Genomic DNA, 18,171 nt, shown 5'->3' with positions numbered 1-18,171 from the left:
TTGAGGCTCTGTCTCAAAAAAAAAAAAAAAAAAAAAAAAAAAAACACAAACCCAATGTTGGGGAAATGTAATTAACAAAATCTGTCAACTCAGAGAGGAGAAAGAAAACCATTTTATAATGGAATAAGTATTATATCAGACTGCGTTACATATCACAGGCAGTCACTAAAATGCTAGCAGAGACAAAAGGAAGTCATACTCTTTTCTATAGCTAAGTGGTTACAGTCCATAACATCCATGCTTTTAAGATAAAATTGTAAATTTTCTCTGTTATAACTAGAGATAAGTTTTACAGTTTGGAGTCAGGTGACAAATTAGGGAACCGGGAGTTGGGTATTATCTCCCTTGATTACATTTCAGAGGTGTCTGTCAGTTTTCTTAGGAATTAGGGAAGGAGAAACAAATTCAGAGAAAGAAAAGAGGGGAAGGAGTCTTTCTCACTCTGTTTTCAACTGGGAGAATTATGCCTCTTATTTTTAATTTGTACTTGCCCTCAAGCCAGCAGTCATATAAACTGTAATTTTCTATCTATACCATGACTCAGGCTTGCTGGCAGTTAAAATGCCGGGATCTCTCATGGCACGTCTGTTTCTGGAAACTTAAAACCCTTCAGAACTGTTTTAGTTTTCTCTGTTAGCTTTTCAGTATTTTTGATAGTTTTAATGTTAAAAAAATATTTATATTAGTATTTTTTTCTTTTATTTACCCTGAGACTTTATGGAAATTGTGCATTTGGGGCTTTTGTGAGAAGAGGAATGGAATCTGAACAGTAGTGATACTTATAAATAGTATCGGAATCTGTGACACATGATAAAATGGATGAGTTGGGAGTTTTCTGTTACCAATTTTGAATATTCACACCAGGAAGTTGTAGGTGCTCTCTTTACTGACTTTGGAAGGATACAGCCATAATACTGCATTTAGATGCTAAATCCATGTTATTACAGCTCACAGCAACCTCACAGTCTTTGGGCTTAAGCGATTCTCTTGGCTCAGCCTCCCAAGTAGCTGGGACTACAGGTGTCTGCCACAATGCCCAGCTATTTTTTGGTTGTAGTTGTCATTGTTGTTTGGCAGAGCCCGGCTGGATTTGAACCCTCCAGCTCCGGTGTATGTGGCTGGCACTCTACCCACTGAGGTAGTCTCCGAGTCTTGATGGAGTGCCTTGTAGGGAGAGTATCTATTTCAGACTTGTCTCAAAGAGTTATCTTAAAGGGGTCTATGAAATGGGAGTTTACAGGTTTGTAATTTAAATCATGATCAATTAAAATTAGAAAATGACTTGTTGGTTTTGTGCTGTCAGCATAAAAGTTGCCATTGTAGTAGGCGTATTACCTTTCTAATGTATATAGAGAATTGTTTAGGGGAGTAATTTGAAATAACACAGAAATAACATAGAAATGCTTTTGTAATAGTTCAGTTGCATTGCATTTTAAAGAATTATCAATTTATTAATTTGGTTATGGTATTACCAGAAAAGTGTATCTGAATCAGGAACAACAGAGAATGTGATGCTGTGTGTGGTTTTTCATCTTATTAGGTAGCAGTATGGAATGGAATTAGAAATCAAATTCTCAGGTAGCCTGAGAAAACACAGACTTTGACATGTTGAGAGATAGGATGGTATCTTCATGTAAAGCACAATACCTTAGGGTTTGAAGTTAAATTTTTACTGTGGGAAAATGCCAACGGTTCTCTGTCATATCTACCTGGATTGTACTAGTAAGTTTTTTCTTTTCACTTGTGTAAGAACATAATACACTAGTTTTAAAAGGCGGCTCTTTTAGACACGCATTTTCTTTGTCTCCCAAGAGATAAATTATTTTATGAGGGATCTTATTCTGATAAGTTGAGTATGAAAATCTTGTCAAGTAACGAATTTCTTAAAGTTGGTTTTTAAAAATGAATTATCTCTTCTAAAATATTCTCTCTGGTTGCTTTTAGGTTACCTAGGGTATGAAATTAATACAGACTTGGAAACTCTGAAAGAACTTAGAATCAGCCTTTTGAGGTAAATATGTACATACTAAAGTAGTGTGACTTAATAGGAAAACAAATTTATGTGTGAAATGAGAAAGCTTAACCTCCATGTGAATGTCTCTTAAAGAACTGGAAATAAGGCCCCGCACAGTGGCTCATGCCTCTAATCCTAGCACTCTGGGAGGCAGAAGTGGGTGGATTGCTTGAGTTCAGGAATTGGAGACCAGCCTGAGCAAGAGCAAGACCCAGTTTCTAAAAATAGCCAGACATTATGGCAGGCACCTGTAGTCCCAGCTACTTGAGAAGCTAAGGCAAGAGAATCCCTTGAGCCCAAGAGTTTGAGGTTCCTATGAGCTATGATGCCACAGCACTCTACTGAGGGTGACAAAGTGAGACTGTCTCAAAACAAACAAACAAACAAACAAAAAACTGGAAACAGTAAGTGAAAGGAGATCACTGCTGATTTGTTCTTCTTGAGCTTGTGGTAGTACATGCATCTCAGCAGGGTAATGAGCACACACTGAAACTGGTGTCAAAGCTAACAAAATCATCCTTTGTTGATCAAATCAAGCTTTTCATTATCTATGCTGTTTGCTTCTTTAGGTTTTGGTTTATAATCTCTTTTAGAATGCCATTCTAAATTTAAAATTTTTCTCCAACATTAAGATTGTTAACTGTTCTTGAATTCTTTTATTTGAATTCTTTTATTCACGAATGAATTCTATGTAAGTTTATAGTGTAGGTTTAACTATTCTTTGAGTTTGTATTTTTAATTCCATTTTTGGAAATTGGAATTGCTGATGAATTTCATACATGTATTAAAGCCTTATTACTCAGTTATCTGGATTTCTCAGCCAAGCACCTTTTCTGGTGACCTTCTTTATTTCTTTTGCTTATGTGAATTTAGGAAATAACACATAATTACTTTTTAAATTTAAAGCACTGTTGTTAGAATTTATTTACTTTGGCTCTGTGCCAGCCACATGCACCAAGGCTGGTGGGTTTGAACCCAGCCTGGGCCTGCTAAACAACAATGACACCTGCAACAAAAAAATAGCTGGGTGTTGTGGAGGGTGCCTATAGTACCAGCTACTTGGGAGGCTGAAGCAAGAGAATTGCTTAAGCCCGAAAGTTTGAGGTTGCTGTGAGCTGTGATGCCATGGCACTCTCCCAAGGGTGACATAGTAAGACTCTGTCTCCAAAAAACCCCAGAATTTATTTACTTTGTTTGACTTCCTTGTATTCATTGTGAAATCTTTTCTTGACATTTTTCTATAGCTTTTTATTTCCCTAGATCTCTGGGAATTGGGCATGCTGCTGTTGCAGCTCATTCTCTTGTTCTTTGTTTTAGGATAAGATTGGTAACCTAAAATAACCCAGATGTCTTTTGTTTAAAATTTAGTGCAAAATAATGGCTTTTTGTTCATCTCTTCATATCAATAGGGCTTTCTTGTAGAAGTGTTTATATTCAGTTTACAGGAATCTTAAACTTCACTATTTCTGCATTTATTTTTAGAGCAGAAGCTTGGGCATGCTGTGGTTTTCCAATAAACTGCTTTCACAATGTCAAAATGCAGTTCAGACAACAGCAACACAGAGATCTCAAACATTAAGACGGTAAATGTGTGATTTATCATACGTAGAAAGAGGAAGAGAGTTTTTTTTTTCTTTTACTAAATTACAGTCATGTGTCACTCAATCAGGTATACATCCTGAGGGTACATTCTGAGAAATGCATCCCTAGCTGATTTCATGGTGCCAAACATCATAGAGTATACTTACACAAACCTCGGTGGTACTACACACCTAGGCGATATGGTATGGCCTATTGCTCCTAGGTGACAGACCTGCACAGCATGTTACTGTACTGAATACTGTGAGCAGTTGTAACAGGGTGGTATTTGTGTATCTAATCACATGCAAACAGAAAAGGTACAGTAAAAATACAGTGTTACAATCTTGTGGGACCACTGCTGTGTATGCAATCCATTGTTGATCAAAATGTCATTATTTAGCACATGACTGTATTTCTAAGTGATAATACACTTAGAAATTTCGTAGTGGAAGCTATGAAACAACCTCACTAATTTTATAAGTATAAATTGACCAGAAATTTAAAATGTGTAATGAAAAACAGCCAAATGGAGTTATTCTTTTGGTGCTGCCAAAGCAGTTAATGATAGTCAACTATGAAACTATAGAACTTTCACTTACCAGCAGGGATTCAGAGCTTTTCATTAAGGCCCAGTTAAAAAAAAAATCTATTTAAAATGCAAAAGAATATTGAAATTGGCAAAATTTTAGGTTTTCCTGTTTTCACATTATTAGATTTCCTTGTGGATTTGCTTTCTGTAAATAGAAAGTATGTTACTGAGGCTGGCTACTATCTACTAAATCAAAATACAAATTAAATTAAATGTAACCTTAAGAAATTACAATTGGGACGATCAAATGGTGTCTTTCATTTCCTGGTAAATCCTCTTGTACTCATTTGTCAGAGTTCATAGAAGTGGGGTTGATGTGCATTTCCAAACCAAATAGAAATACATCTTGACCAACTCATGATTCTTTTCTGTACCTTATTATGTGGACATTAATGAATTTCAGAGTCAGTTTACCAAACAGTTATATATAGAAATTTAAGAGATGCAGAGAAAGAGACACACATCTTGTCTTATGGAGCTTGTGTTCCAGTAAAAGGAGGAGGATATCTATGTGTAGTTGTGTGAATATGTGTAATATTACATGAAGTATGAAAGGCAGATAGAAGTTGTTGGAGGTTTTTATGTCAGGTGAGTGCATTTTTACTGTGTCTTAGGTGTGGTTCAATACAGTGGGTAATATGAATAAATGTGAGATATATAGTTCCTGTACTCAAGGAATCCCAGTTTAATTGGTTATATTTAATCAAGAATAGAGATTTAAGAGAAATTATCTAAATAGGAATTCTTTATTTTTTTTTTTTGGCCAGGGCCAGGTTTGAACTTACCCACCACCTTTGGTATATGGTGCTGGCGCCCTACTCCTTGAGCCACAGGCACCACCCTAAATAGGAATTCTTATATAACTTTAATTATAAAAGTATTATTTATATTTTATGGATAGTAGATAACCCTCTATAATAAAACTGTTGAGGTCAGTTAGGCTGAGCACTTGCCAGTTTGGGAGGATGTATAGTATGCTGTAGGCATTCAGCCAGCAGAGATTTCACTTCAGTTGGAAAAATTGCTGGTGAATGGTGGTGAGGCAGTGGCAGGATACCATTCTAAGCTAAATGAATGAGCAGAGTGGAAAGAATAGTGGTAGCTGAGGTCAGGCCGTCTTGAGAAGGGGACAGTAATGTTTCGAGCAGCCTTTGGGACCAGATATCACAGAGACATGTTTGATTAATTTTCTATTTTAATATCAAATTTCTTTTTTTAAAAAGCTTTTACATGGACACATAATTATATATTTGGGGGTTCATGGTGATGTTGTGATACGTATAATGTACAATGATTAGATCAGGGTGATTAGCACATCCATCATCTCAACATTTGTCATTTCTCTGTGTTAGAAACAATATCTCCTGTCTGTTTGAAACTACACATTAGGTTATTAAGTCTGAAATGTCCAATTTTGAATCAAAAGTTTAGTTGTTATACCTTAACAAGAAGCAGTACAATTAATCAAAGTATGTATATGCCTAAAGAATTGACATAATTTTGCTGCTTTCATGGTGGCTTGCGTATGCCAGCAGCAGAAAAGCCTGGAAAGCAAGTGGTGATGAAATTGCAAAAGATGTTTTTCATAGCTTGTTGAGAATCGAATATTTTTCCTTGCAAGAAATGGTCTGAAGCCTGGAAGAAGTGGCAGTTGGTTGGTGTAAGGTCTGGTGAATACGGTGGATGACACAGAGTTTCCAAGTCCAGCCTCTGTAGTTTGAACAACATTGTTTGTGCTACAGTGTTGTCTTGCAAGAGGATTGGTGTGTCTCGATTGACCAGTCCCGGTTGCTTAATCACAAGCATCGTCATTGTATTGTTCAACTGGCTGAACTAGACGTTTGCGATTGGCCAGGTTTCATGAAGCTGTAGTGGATAATAGTAGCTCTGGCTGACCAAACAGATGAATATTCAATCTTAGACGTGTTTCAGCCCTTCATCTTTGTCCAAGCATTGTGCTGAACGTTTGTGATTGTCAAAAAGAATCCATTTTTCATCGCACATAACAATATGGTGTAGAAATGATTGGCCTTTATGTCATGACAGCAAAGGCATGCTTCGAGATGCTTTCTCTTCTGACACTCGTTTAATTCACGCAGAGCCCATCTATCTAGCTTCTTTACCTCGCTTATTTGTTTCAAATGGTCCAGTGTTATTGCAATAGTAACAACGAACCTTGCTGCTAATTCACATTAGGTTGAGATGGATTTCCTTTTACTACAGCTTTCAGCTCGTCATTATCCGTCTTGGTTTCAAATCCCCCACGTTAGCTCATTTTCAAGATTACAATCACCAGAATGGAACTTCTCAAATCATTGATGTACTATGTATTCATTAGCCGCATCCTTACCAGTTTATTGATATTTTGAGCTGTCTGTACTTCGTTGATTCCACAATGGAATTCCTACTCAAAAGTAACAACAATTTTTGACTTATTCATGGTTTCACAAAACTTGCTCTAAAAAAATGGAAAATTAATTACAAGCCAAAATGTATTTGAAAGAATGAAAATGTGCCTTCATAATAAAAAAGGAAAAAGAAGTGTTACAGTAAAACGTCTGAGATATCAACTATAAAACTCTGTACTTGAAGAAATTGGAAATTTCCTACTTAATAACCTAAATAGTATAATACTGTTCATTCTACTCAAACTACAGTGCTGTGGAACTCCAGAACTTTGTCTCCTATTGACTTGTGATTTTGTATCCTTTAGCAAAGCGCTACCTATTCCCCTCTTCCGCGTCTTCTTCCTAGCCTCTGGTAACCTCTCTTGTACTTGTTACTTTTGTGAGATCAACTTTTTCTTTTAGCTTCCAAATGAGTGAGAACATGCAGTGTTCAGTCATGCCTGAGTTAATATAACAGTCCTCCAGTTGCATTCATGTTTCTGTGAATGACAGGATTTTGTCCATTGTTGTGGCTAAATAATATTCCACCGTGTGTCTATGCTACATTTCCTTTATCCACTCCCATGTTGTTGTACATCCAGGTTGATTCTGTATCTTGGGTATTGTGAATAATGCTATGGTAAATACAGGTATATAGCTTTCCCTTAAATATACTCATTTCCGTTTCTTTGTATAAATGCACAGTAAGATTGGGGGATCATGTGGTAGTTTTTTGAGGAGCTTCTGGTCTCCAACAATGGTGTATAAAAAGTTCTCTTTTTTCTGCATCCTCACCTTTATTATTTGTCTTTTTGGTAATATCCTTATTGGGGTGAGATGATACCTCATTGTGGTTTTGATTTGCATTTCCCTGATGATTAGTGATGTTGTGCATTTTTTCATGTATCTGTTGGCCATTTGTATGTATTTTTTTTTTTTTTTGAGAAATGTTTGTTAAAATCATTTGCCCATATTTTAATCACAGTGCTGCTTTTATGTTGCTGAGATGTTTGAATTCCTTGTATATTCTGGGTATTGCTCCTGTTAGATCAACAGTTTGGAAATATTTTCTGTTTTATAGGTTGTTTTTTCACTCTGTTGATCATTCTCTTTGCTGTGCAGGGCTTTTTAACTTGATGTAATCTCAGTTGTCTACATTTTTTTTTGGTGGTTGTCCTTGCCTATGCTTTGGAGGTCTTACTCAAAAATAATCTTTGCCCAGACCAGTGTCCTAGAGCAGATCCCTAATGTTTTCCTCTAGTAGTTTTATAGTTTGGGATCTTAGATTTAGATCTTTGATCCATTTTGAATAGCTTTCTGTATAGGGGAAGAGTTAGGGGTCTAGTTTTATTCTTTTGTGTATGGAAATCTAATTTTCCCAGCACTGTTTAAGAAACTGTCCTTTCCCCAGTGTATGTTCTTGGTGCTTTTGCTAAAAATCAGTCGCCTATAGATATCTGGATTAATTTATGGGTTCTTTGGTCTGTATTTCTTGTTTTTATGTTAATACAGTGCTGCTTGGTTCCTCCAGCTTTGTAGTTTATTCTGAAGTCATAATGTGATGCTCCCAACTTTGTTCTTTTTGCTCAAGATTGCTTTGTTATTTAGGGTCATCTGTGGTTCCATATAAATTTTAGGATTTTCTTTTCTACTTTCATGTGTCATTGATATTTTGGTAGGGGTTGCATGCAATCTATAGTTTGCTTTGGATAGTATCAAATTTCTTTTTTATGAATTCCCTTCTAATAAGTTTGTATTATTTCCTTACAGATTTTTTGTGTGTGTGTGAAACCTGATAGCATCCATATCTTAAGACAGTTAAACATTTAATTTCTGTATTCTCTATTTTACAATTCTTTTTACAACAAATATATTTATTTTCCCTTTAGAGGCTAAATGCTGATAAATACATACTTTTCATTTCAGTGTTTAACGTTGCTTTCACTTTTATTCTCAAATTGATTCTTAGGAACCAACCGCCTATCATTTTTTCTCCAAACTCTGTGTATGTTTTAGAGTGGGATAGGGAAAGTTATAAGAAGTATCTTGTTTTCTACGAAAAAAATTGTCTCTGTTTTGAGATTCATTCTAGGAACATTCCCCAGGCAATGAGTGAATCTAAGACCCCTCCTTTCCGAAGCTCTTTATCTGCTAGTTTGTAATAATAGGATTGTCACGCCTGGATAAAGTTGGTGTCTTGAAGTAACACTACCATAAGGAACAGTGGAAGTCTAGGGCTTCTTTTTTTTTTTTTTTTTCCTTTAAATTTTTTTAGAGATAGGATCTAATTCTGTTGTCTAGGCTGGAGTGCAGTTGTGTGATCATAGTTCATTGCAACCTTAAATTCCTGGGCTCAGGAGATCCTCCCACTTCAGCCTGTTAAGTAGCTGGGACTTCAGGCACGCACTACTAGGCCTGGCTATTTTTCAAATTTTTTTTGTAGACATGGAGTCTTAACATGTTGTCCAGGCTTGTCCTTAACCTCCTGGGTTCAAGCGGTCCTGCTACCTTAGCCTCCCAGAGTGCGTGTAGATGTGAGCCACTGCACTGGTCCAGGAGCTTATTTTTCAAACAGAACTTGGGTCTGCTTTGTTAGTCTAGGGCCTGCCTGGTTTCCTTTGTGCTCTTACTATCTTTTACAGGGGGAAAATGGCTCAGATTTTCCCCTACTTTGATTATTTCTCAAGTATCTTTGCAGTTTCAGAAAGGATTTCCTGATAACAAAACATGAAAAAAAATACTCATGAGGGAAACTTTTCTAAGTTTCAGATGTCTAGAAGTTTCTAGGTAGAACTCATCCCTGGTTTCTTGGAATATATAAATGATGATAGACTCTTTGTGGGATGACTTTTCTCCTACAAAGCTTTCCAGCTTTTTGGGTTCTGGCTGCATTACTTCTTTATTATCTCCATATTTCTGATCTGGTGGCTTTTTTCACTGTCTCTTTTTGACTTTCCTCTTCTTTTTCCTTTCCTTTCTTTTCTTCTTTCCTCTTTCCTTTCCTCCCCCCTTTCTTTTCTGTTCATTTCTTTTCTCTTTTCTACCTATGCCTTTTGCCAGAAGAGAAAATAATAATTTAGAATGTCATTTTATTTTCTTTTCATGAATCGCAGAAAATTTAACTTAAGCTAGCTTGGACAGTCAAGGAATTTGTTGGCTCAGGTATTTGGAAAGTCCATTATTAGGGTGGGCTTTGAGGTTGATTGATCCAGCGGTTCACTGATATTGTTAAGGACCTGGTTGCTTTATTTTTGCTGTCTATAGTGCTAGTTTCATCCTAAGGCTGGGTTTTCATGAGTGTAGGATGATTTCAACAGCAAATGGGGCTGATAATTTCTTGAGCATGTTTAGAGGCAAAGAAAGAATTTCTTCTCTCAACCATCAAATGAAAGTCCTAAACTTTTTGCTGTTCAGTTAGCATGAAGCAGTTCCTCTGGGCAAGGGAGAGCTGTGTACCCATGGATTTAGACCTGGGTGACTGGCATATAGCAGAAAATAAGAAACTAGAGCCTTGATGAATTTAGTGAGCTACTGTTTGGCTACGACCAAGCAGAGTTGGACCCAGCTCATGGAAGAGGTGGAGAATGGATATTTGAGAGTTACTCACAGAGTGAACTGTTGTGTCTTAGAATACATAAAGGATGAAATGTTAACTTATATTTAAGCAGGAAAGGTTTGTGTTGTAAGAATAAGAAGAGGACAAAGAATATCAGACAGCCCTCAGAATGGGAGAAGATATTTGCAGGTTACGTCTCTGACAAAGGTTTAATAACCAGAATCCACAGAGAACTCCAACGTATTACCAAGAAAAGAACAAGTGATCCCATCTCAGTGTGGACAAGGGCCTTGAATAGAAACTTCTCTCAAGAAGACAGGTGCACGGCCTATAGACACATGAAAAAATGCTCATCATCCTTAATCATCAGAGAAATGCAAATCAAAACCACTTTGAGATATCATCTGTAACTCCAGTAAGATTAGCCCACATCACAAAATCCCCAAACCAGAGATGCTGGTATGGAATGGAGAAAAGGGAACACTTCTATACTGCTGGTGGGAATGCAAACTAATATGTTCCTTTTGGAAACATGTTTGGAGATCACTTAGGGATCTAAAAATAGACCTGCCATTTGATCCTTCAATTCCTCTACTAGGTATATATCCAGAAGACCAAAAATCACATTATAACAAAGATACATGTACCGGAATGTTTTTTTGCAGCCCAATTTATGATTGCTAAGTCATGGAAGAAGCCCAAATGCCCATCAACCCATGAATGGATTAATAAATTGTGGTATATGTACACCATGGAATATCATGTAGCCTTAAAAAATGGAGACTTTACCTCTTTTATGTTTACATGGATGGAGCTGGAACATATTATTCTTAGCAGAGTATCTCAAGAATGGAAGAAAAAGTACCCAATGTACTTACTCCTAATATGAAACCAATTTATAAGCACCCACACTTCCATATGAGTGCTATAACCCAACTACAGCCCAAGATAGAGGGGGAGGGGAGGAGAGGGGGAAGGATGGGTGGAGGGAGGGTAATTGGTGGGACCACACCTATGGTACCTTTTACAAGGGTACCTGTTAAATCTATTAAGTGTAGAATATAAATGTCTTAACACAATAACTAAGAAAATGTGATGAAGGCTATGTAACCAGTTTGATGAAATAGTATATAAAACCAGCACGTTGTACCCTATAATTACATTAATGTAAACAGCTATGATTTAATTTAAAAAAATATGTATGGAGAATATGTGCTTTATAAACATTTGCTCTGTTTGCTTTATCAGCACATATGCACATGCACTCACTACTCTTTCTGTTTATGTATGTGTAGATTTTTTCCTGAACCATTCAAGAATAAGTTGTGTACATCCTAAATCTGTGCTCTTAAATACTTTAATGTCTATTTCCTAAGAATAAGGATATTCTCTTACATACATAGTCTCTTCACAGTTAGTAAATTTTAGCATTGCTATTAAGTTTTAAAAATGGATTAATGAAAAAAAATGGATTAATGGGCCAGGAGTGGTGGCTCATGTCTGTAATCCTAACACTCTGGGAGGCTGAGGTAGGAGGATCACTTGAGGTCAGGAGTTTAAGACCAGACTGAGCAAGAGAATAGAAACCAACAATAGAAAAAATTAGCTAGGTATGGTGGCGGGTACTTGTAATTCTAGCAACTCAGAAGGCTGAGGCAGGAGGTTCACTTGAGCCCAGGAATTTGGTATCACCCAGGGTGACAGACTGAGACTGTCCCAAAAAGAAAAAAAAGACTAATGTTCTTTATAAGTGAGACTACTATCTCTTAAGAGATACCTGTAGTTGTGTGTTCATTGCACAATTATTCAGAGTAGCCAAAATATTGAATCAACCTAAGTGCCCATCTGTCTATCAAAATATTGTAATTTATAGAATAAGAATATTTTTCAGCTCTTAAAAATAAGAGCGCTCCTGCCATTTGCAATAACGTGGATAAACTTGATAGCTGTTACGCTAAGGGAAATAAGCCAAGCCCAGAAAGATAAATATTGCATAATTTCACATATGGAATCTAAAAAAGTAGAATTTTTAGGGCCAGGGGGAGGAATAACAGGAAAATGGAGAGATGTTGGTCACAGGGTACCAAGTTTCAGTTACGTAGGCTGAATAAGTTCTAGACAGCCCACATAACTGAATGTACAGAATAGAGTCTGGAGTTGATAATACTGGATTGTATACTTGAATTTGCTAAGAGAGTGGATCTAAGTGTTCCTGCCAGGCCAGAAAATGGTAACTATGTGAAGAGATGGGTATATTAATTATCTTGACCATAGTAATCAGTTCACTATATATGTATATCAAAACAGAATGCTGTATGCCTTCAGTATAGCCGATCTCAATTAAAAAATAAATCCTTTATAGCATTGTTTGCCTCCAGTAGAGGACCTAGTCAGTCAGTCAGACTGAGACCAAAATTACATTTAGTTGTTATATTTCTTTATAATTTTCCTTAATCTGGAACATTTTCATAGTTTTTCTTTGCATTTTATGACATCGACATTTTTGAACACTGTGTTCCCCTACCTTTAAAAAAAAATAGGACATTCTTCATTTGCTTTTTAGATGATTTTTCTGGCGTTATTATTTTGTTATCTGTATGAGAAGAAACAGTAATGGTCATAGGGAGGCAAGCTGCTGGTTCCTGTACGTACCTGAGAGTAGGGAAAGATGCGTTGGTTCTTTATATCACTGCCCTCTTTGTTTCACACTTTTATATTTCTATCAACCAGCAGGATTTATATCTGTTTCCTGATGCCTTCTACCATGCCTTTGATAAGTCTGGGTGAAAAGTGAAGGGTAAGGCTTTGATTAGTGTTTAGGTTAGGTGGAAAGTGAGGGGTCACGCTTCTGGGTAAATGGTCCTGGTCCAGTGATTTTTCAACCTTTTTTATCTCCTGGCACACTTGAACCTAAATGTCTGCAGCATATTTAAATTATGTTCAAAAAAAAGTGAAAAAGAATATACTTACTGTGCTTTGAACTTCTTTTGAAAATAATTTAATTAACGATCTTTAAAAATTTTCACTGCACACCTCAGATCCTCTCACGGCACACCAGCAGAAAATCACTGTCCTAGTCAGTCCTTAGCCGTGAAGGAGAATGACAGAGGTACCATGAGAATGGTTATGGATCAGATAGCCTGGGCCTTCAGAGTGGCCTATTGATTTGGGGAAATTAGGTATACTAGACTTCAACATGGGATTCTTGGCAAATTGTGTTGAGAAAAGAAGTTTGACTGATGGGCCTGCAAATCCTGAGGGGCTGAAGAATTTGGAAAAGTGGGTACTAGGTATGGGGTAAAATAAGAAATGGCTGTTGGGGCTTTTGTTCAGTAGAGAATGAGCAGATTATTTTTCATGACGAACACAGTTCTCTTTGATGCAGGGGGAATAATGGCTTGATAATTACTTTGCCTGCTACCTTCCTCTGCGTAGGCAAGTGATTGTGCTCTTTGGTCCACAGACTTGCTGAGGTCCTTAGCTCCTGCAGTGGTGTGCCTTTGCACCACTTCCTTGAGATGGCACTTTCTAGTAGCAGGATGCTGAGTTCTTGTCAACTGAATTAATTTCTGATACTAGAGCTCAGCAGTGTGCCTCTGCATAGAAGCAACTCTACAGTTTCTTTTGTTGAATTAGATGCAATAACTTATATGTTGTACTATGGCTATGAATTTAACATGTCAGGAGATTGAAAAGGTTTGATTGTCAAGTAATAAAGAGCTGGATTCTGTCTTCTAGTTTCATAGGTTAATAGCAATGACTACTCATTCCAAAGCAGTACAAGGGAGAAAATACCCTTGCAGGAGCAAGTTAATTCTGCCCACTGTCAAGAAAGAGATTTGAAACCCTAACTCTCTATTCACAAGTTAGGAGTTCAGTTTTTGTCGTTTTACCTAATTAAATTTATGTGTGTGGGGGAAAACTGTATTAAATACAGAAGAGTACTTAGATACCATGAAAAAAAAATGTTTCACGGAATGAGTGCTTTGTTTTTAATTTAGCTAAGATATGTATAATTTTAAAGATAAGTATTTAAGTTGGTCAGCTGTGCAATTGTGATAGGTTTTCAATTGAGAAAAAAGACCTGTATTTATGGTCTTGTGATAAATTGACATAATTTTTACAGGCATTTGAATCTTTTCTATGTTGTAGGCAGAGTGCTAACTGCCTTCCATACATTGTGTCATCATTTTATCAATCATATAACCAAGAATGTTTGAAATATATTTATTTTATATGTACATATACATTGAACAAGACATACTATACATATTTTGTTTTAAAGGTGTGAATTCTATCAGTAAATATAGATGTGTATTATAATCTCATTGGATTCAATGTATTCTATTATAGAGCTATACCATAATTTATTTAGCTGATTTTTGATAAATAGGTTTAAAAGTTATTTCTTATTTTTAAGTAATAATGCAGCATATATATATATATATATATATATATCTACAGCTTTCTGATTCTTTTAGACAAATTTCTAGGTATAGAGTTGCTGGGTCAGATATAAAAAGTTTGACTTTTGAAATGATCCTCTTACGTTGAGAAAAAGCTGTAACAATTATAGGAAGACTTTGAAAAGGCTCAAAGGAGTGATATTCTGATGTTTCTCTTGTTTCTGTGCTTTCTTTTGTTTTAACCCTGCATGGTTGTGTAATGGTATTCTTTTTCCCTTTTGTAGTAAGCTGTGCTAGAACAAAAATGCAATGAAAGAAACACTGGATGAATGAAAAGCCCTGCTTTGCAACCCCTCAGCATGGCAGGCCTGCAGCTCATGACCCCTGCTTCCTCACCAATGGGTCCTTTCTTTGGACTGCCATGGCAACAAGAAGCAATTCATGATAACATTTATACGCCAAGAAAATATCAGGTACTAATGCGAACACTAATACTGGAGCATTCTTCACTAAAATAGAGTATATGAAACTTATATAAAACTCATTTACCCTTTCAAGGCTCTGTCTTCTAATTAATTTTCTCATTCAGAACACTTTTATTCTTATTAGTCCTTTTCTTTTCTAACATCTGCTGGGTCATTGGATTTGATAGTTTTATATGTGAAGTTCCTTATCTTCCCCCCCCGCCCCCAAAACTTTACTGTTCCTGAATGCCCACTTGGGTGTGTTTATCCTAATGAGCTGGGTAGCAATCTAGGTTAGTTTCAAAATGCTCAACCTTGAACTGGCAAAACCATGCTTATTCTAAGTTTAGTCCTTCATATTATTCCAGAGAAGTATTCTGTATGTGCAAAAATAATTTTTAAAGAAATCATAAAAGCCATTTCAACATTATATATACACTGCAGAGCCATATATAGCAAAAATTGTATTCCTCTGCTCTTGTATAAAGATGTAGAAAGGATGTTTTGTGGTAAATTTACTAGGGGAAGATTTTAGAAAACGATGCAGTTTCCTAAGTTAAAATCAATTGTCTCAAGTTTGTACTTAGGTAAGAAATGTATGATCTTTGTTTCCTACCACATTCTAGGTTGAACTGCTTGAAGCAGCTCTGGATCATAACACCATCGTCTGTTTAAACACTGGCTCAGGGAAGACATTTATTGCAGTACTACTCACTAAAGAGCTGTCCTATCAGATCAGGGGAGACTTCAACAGAAATGGAAAAAGGACAGTGTTCTTGGTCAACTCTGGTAATAAAAAATTATTTTATCAAATTGTGTGGAGGAAATTTGATGAGATTTTATGGATAAGCAGATTTTTCTCTGGGGGTGGTATTAAGTTACATTACTGAAAGTGAAGAGCTTTTAACAAATAATGTGCTTCCTGAAGCTCTCCTAGCAGAAGTATCGTTTTGTCTTATTTCTTTATAATATTTCCCTTAAATGTTCTAAGTTTGAATTTCATGTGAATGGATTACTTTGGGGATCTAATCTTAAGTTGTTCGAGTCACCTTTGTTCTTGATGTTTTAGCTTCCCAAAGGGTTTCAAAAGGTAGTTAATTATGAATAGGTAATTTTTTTGATTTATGATTTTGCTATACACATAACCGATTGTAGAAAGAAAGTTATATGTTTAAAAGTTAGATATTCTGTGAGATTTTAAAATGCTGATTTTTTGTATGTTTGGGAATGTATGTCAAAATAAAAATACAAGGTATGAACCTAAACTCACAGGGTTCTGACATTTTCATGTTACTCTTCTCCCTGTTTTTAGGTTGTCTCAACATAGCTATGTGGTTAACATACATATTAGACTGTCTTATTTCTTTTATTGAATAAAGTAGGAGATTGAATCTGGAATGCTTGCCATTCTAGCCTAGAAAGCATAGGCTTAGGTTAGAGGAAATCAACTGTATAGAAGAAAGGAGAGGGTGGTATGAGGTTCTTTGAAATGAGTCACCAGAAATGAGGTGAGGAGTCTAGTATAAAGTGCATTTCGGAGGTTAACTTCGGAACTGATTTTAAATTGGCTACTTTAAAAAATGGTGTTTAGGTCTAATAGATGGTAATAATGATTTCTATAACTGTTAATCATTAGTTGTCCAGAGAGCCAACTAGCTAAGATTTCTTTTATTTACATGGAGTGTTATATTTGTAATCAGCAAACCAGGTTGCTCAACAAGTATCAGCTGTCAGAACTCATTCAGATCTCAAGGTTGGGGAATACTCAAACCTAGAAGTAAATGCATCTTGGACAAAAGAGAGATGGAACCAAGAGTTTACTAAGCACCAGGTAAGACTTGTAGAGAAATTTCACTTTGTAAATCCCTACAAGTCCTTGACTTGGTTTGTAAGATGATCTGTAGCCTTGGTTGTCAGAGATAGGTGTGAAAACTACTTTCTTGTCCTCTATCAGCCTAAGAGCTAGTCCTTGGGTGCTCTTCTTTTACTGCAGTTCTCATCTTAAAACCAAATAAACTTACTAATTTTTGTTGCGCTTACTTTGTAGAAAAGAAACAGCTTTCAGTGTGATCTACTTGCTTGAAAAACATAAATTCATGTGACCTATTTCCAACTTACAGATAACTTGCTTTCACAAAAAAGTTTACTCTTGAGTTAAATGTCTTGAACTAGGATAAATTTCTTGGTTGAGGTCTTTGGGTCTTTGATGAGATTCTCTCTAACTCACGTTTCCCAGTAGGCAGCATGTTGAGGGCTTTCTGTTGGTTGGTGGTGAGAGATACAAAGTGGTTTAAGAGATACTCTGTAAGTAACCTCGAATGGCTCCTAGGCTACTACTGTGTCTCACGTACTGGATTAAGTCCTCATTAATAAAGCATTTAAATGTCCCACAGAGCGGTAAGCTCAAAAAAGAACATTTAGTCTGTGTCTTCTTTCAGAAGTTCACCAGGAAAAAAAAAAATTAACAGGGTAAATTGTTTTGTGATTTGCCTAAATCAAAAGGTCTCATCAGTCAAAATATGGTTGGGAGAACCAAAAATTTTGAAGTAGGGTTAGTAGAAATATTATAAAGATATGGTCACCATGACCAGGATTTTTTTCCTATAGCCTTTCCCCATGTTTTTTGAATTCTCTTCTTGGTTTCAATGTATGAAATTATGTACATTTACAAGTTTTGTTGTAATTTTAACTAATGAATTTCTTGATCCTCACTTATAGTGCAATGGTTCTGTGATCTGATTTTATATAAGTACTGTCTGTCTGGGCAGCTAAATGACACAGTTTTGTATACTGATGCCAATTTTATTTTAGGTTCTCATTATGACTTGCTATGTCGCCCTGTATGTTTTGAAAAATGGCTACTTACCACTGTCAGACATTAACCTTTTGGTGTTTGATGAGTGTCATCTTGCAATCCTAGACCACCCCTATCGAGAAATTATGAAGGTAAGTTTTTAGACTTTATTTGTCTTAATTATTCTTAGTCAAATTACTGAGGAAATGCATGTTTTTTTTTAAGTTTTCAAAAGCAATCATTTTAGTTACCCAGTATTGGGAACTTGGTTCCAGTATATGTGTGACTGAAGATAATATTTGTTTAAATCTATAATAAGCTTCTAGATATCATAATAAAAATACATATAATCTTTTATAATATGGCTAATTGTGCCTTTT

The 18,171-nt window shown here is 36.0% G+C and overlaps 1 protein-coding gene across 2 annotated transcripts in view; it reads left to right on the top strand.

Annotated features, from left to right (window-relative positions):
* DICER1 (dicer 1, ribonuclease III) overlaps window positions 1-18,171 on the top strand; it is a 77,033-nt gene that overhangs the window by 15,526 nt on the left and 43,336 nt on the right. The window contains exons 1-6 of one of the 2 annotated variants that reach the window (XM_023511528.1): window positions 1,945-2,011; window positions 3,497-3,597; window positions 14,818-15,006; window positions 15,624-15,786; window positions 16,698-16,828; window positions 17,809-17,943. In XM_023511528.1, coding sequence (XP_023367296.1) covers window positions 14,863-15,006; window positions 15,624-15,786; window positions 16,698-16,828; window positions 17,809-17,943 — 573 coding nt within the window. In that variant the 5' untranslated portion in view covers window positions 1,945-2,011; window positions 3,497-3,597; window positions 14,818-14,862. Of the gene's footprint in view, window positions 1-1,944; window positions 2,012-3,496; window positions 3,598-14,817; window positions 15,007-15,623; window positions 15,787-16,697; window positions 16,829-17,808; window positions 17,944-18,171 lie in introns of those variants that run through there. The other variant, XM_003787017.2, reaches the window with a different exon arrangement.

This window comes from Otolemur garnettii, unplaced genomic scaffold (assembly GCF_000181295.1).
Source record: "Otolemur garnettii isolate 467f Iridium unplaced genomic scaffold, OtoGar3 scaffold00020, whole genome shotgun sequence".
NCBI lineage: Eukaryota > Metazoa > Chordata > Mammalia > Primates > Galagidae > Otolemur > Otolemur garnettii.
Note: the sequence above shows the minus strand (reverse complement) of the source record. Positions and strands in the feature narration are given on the sequence as shown.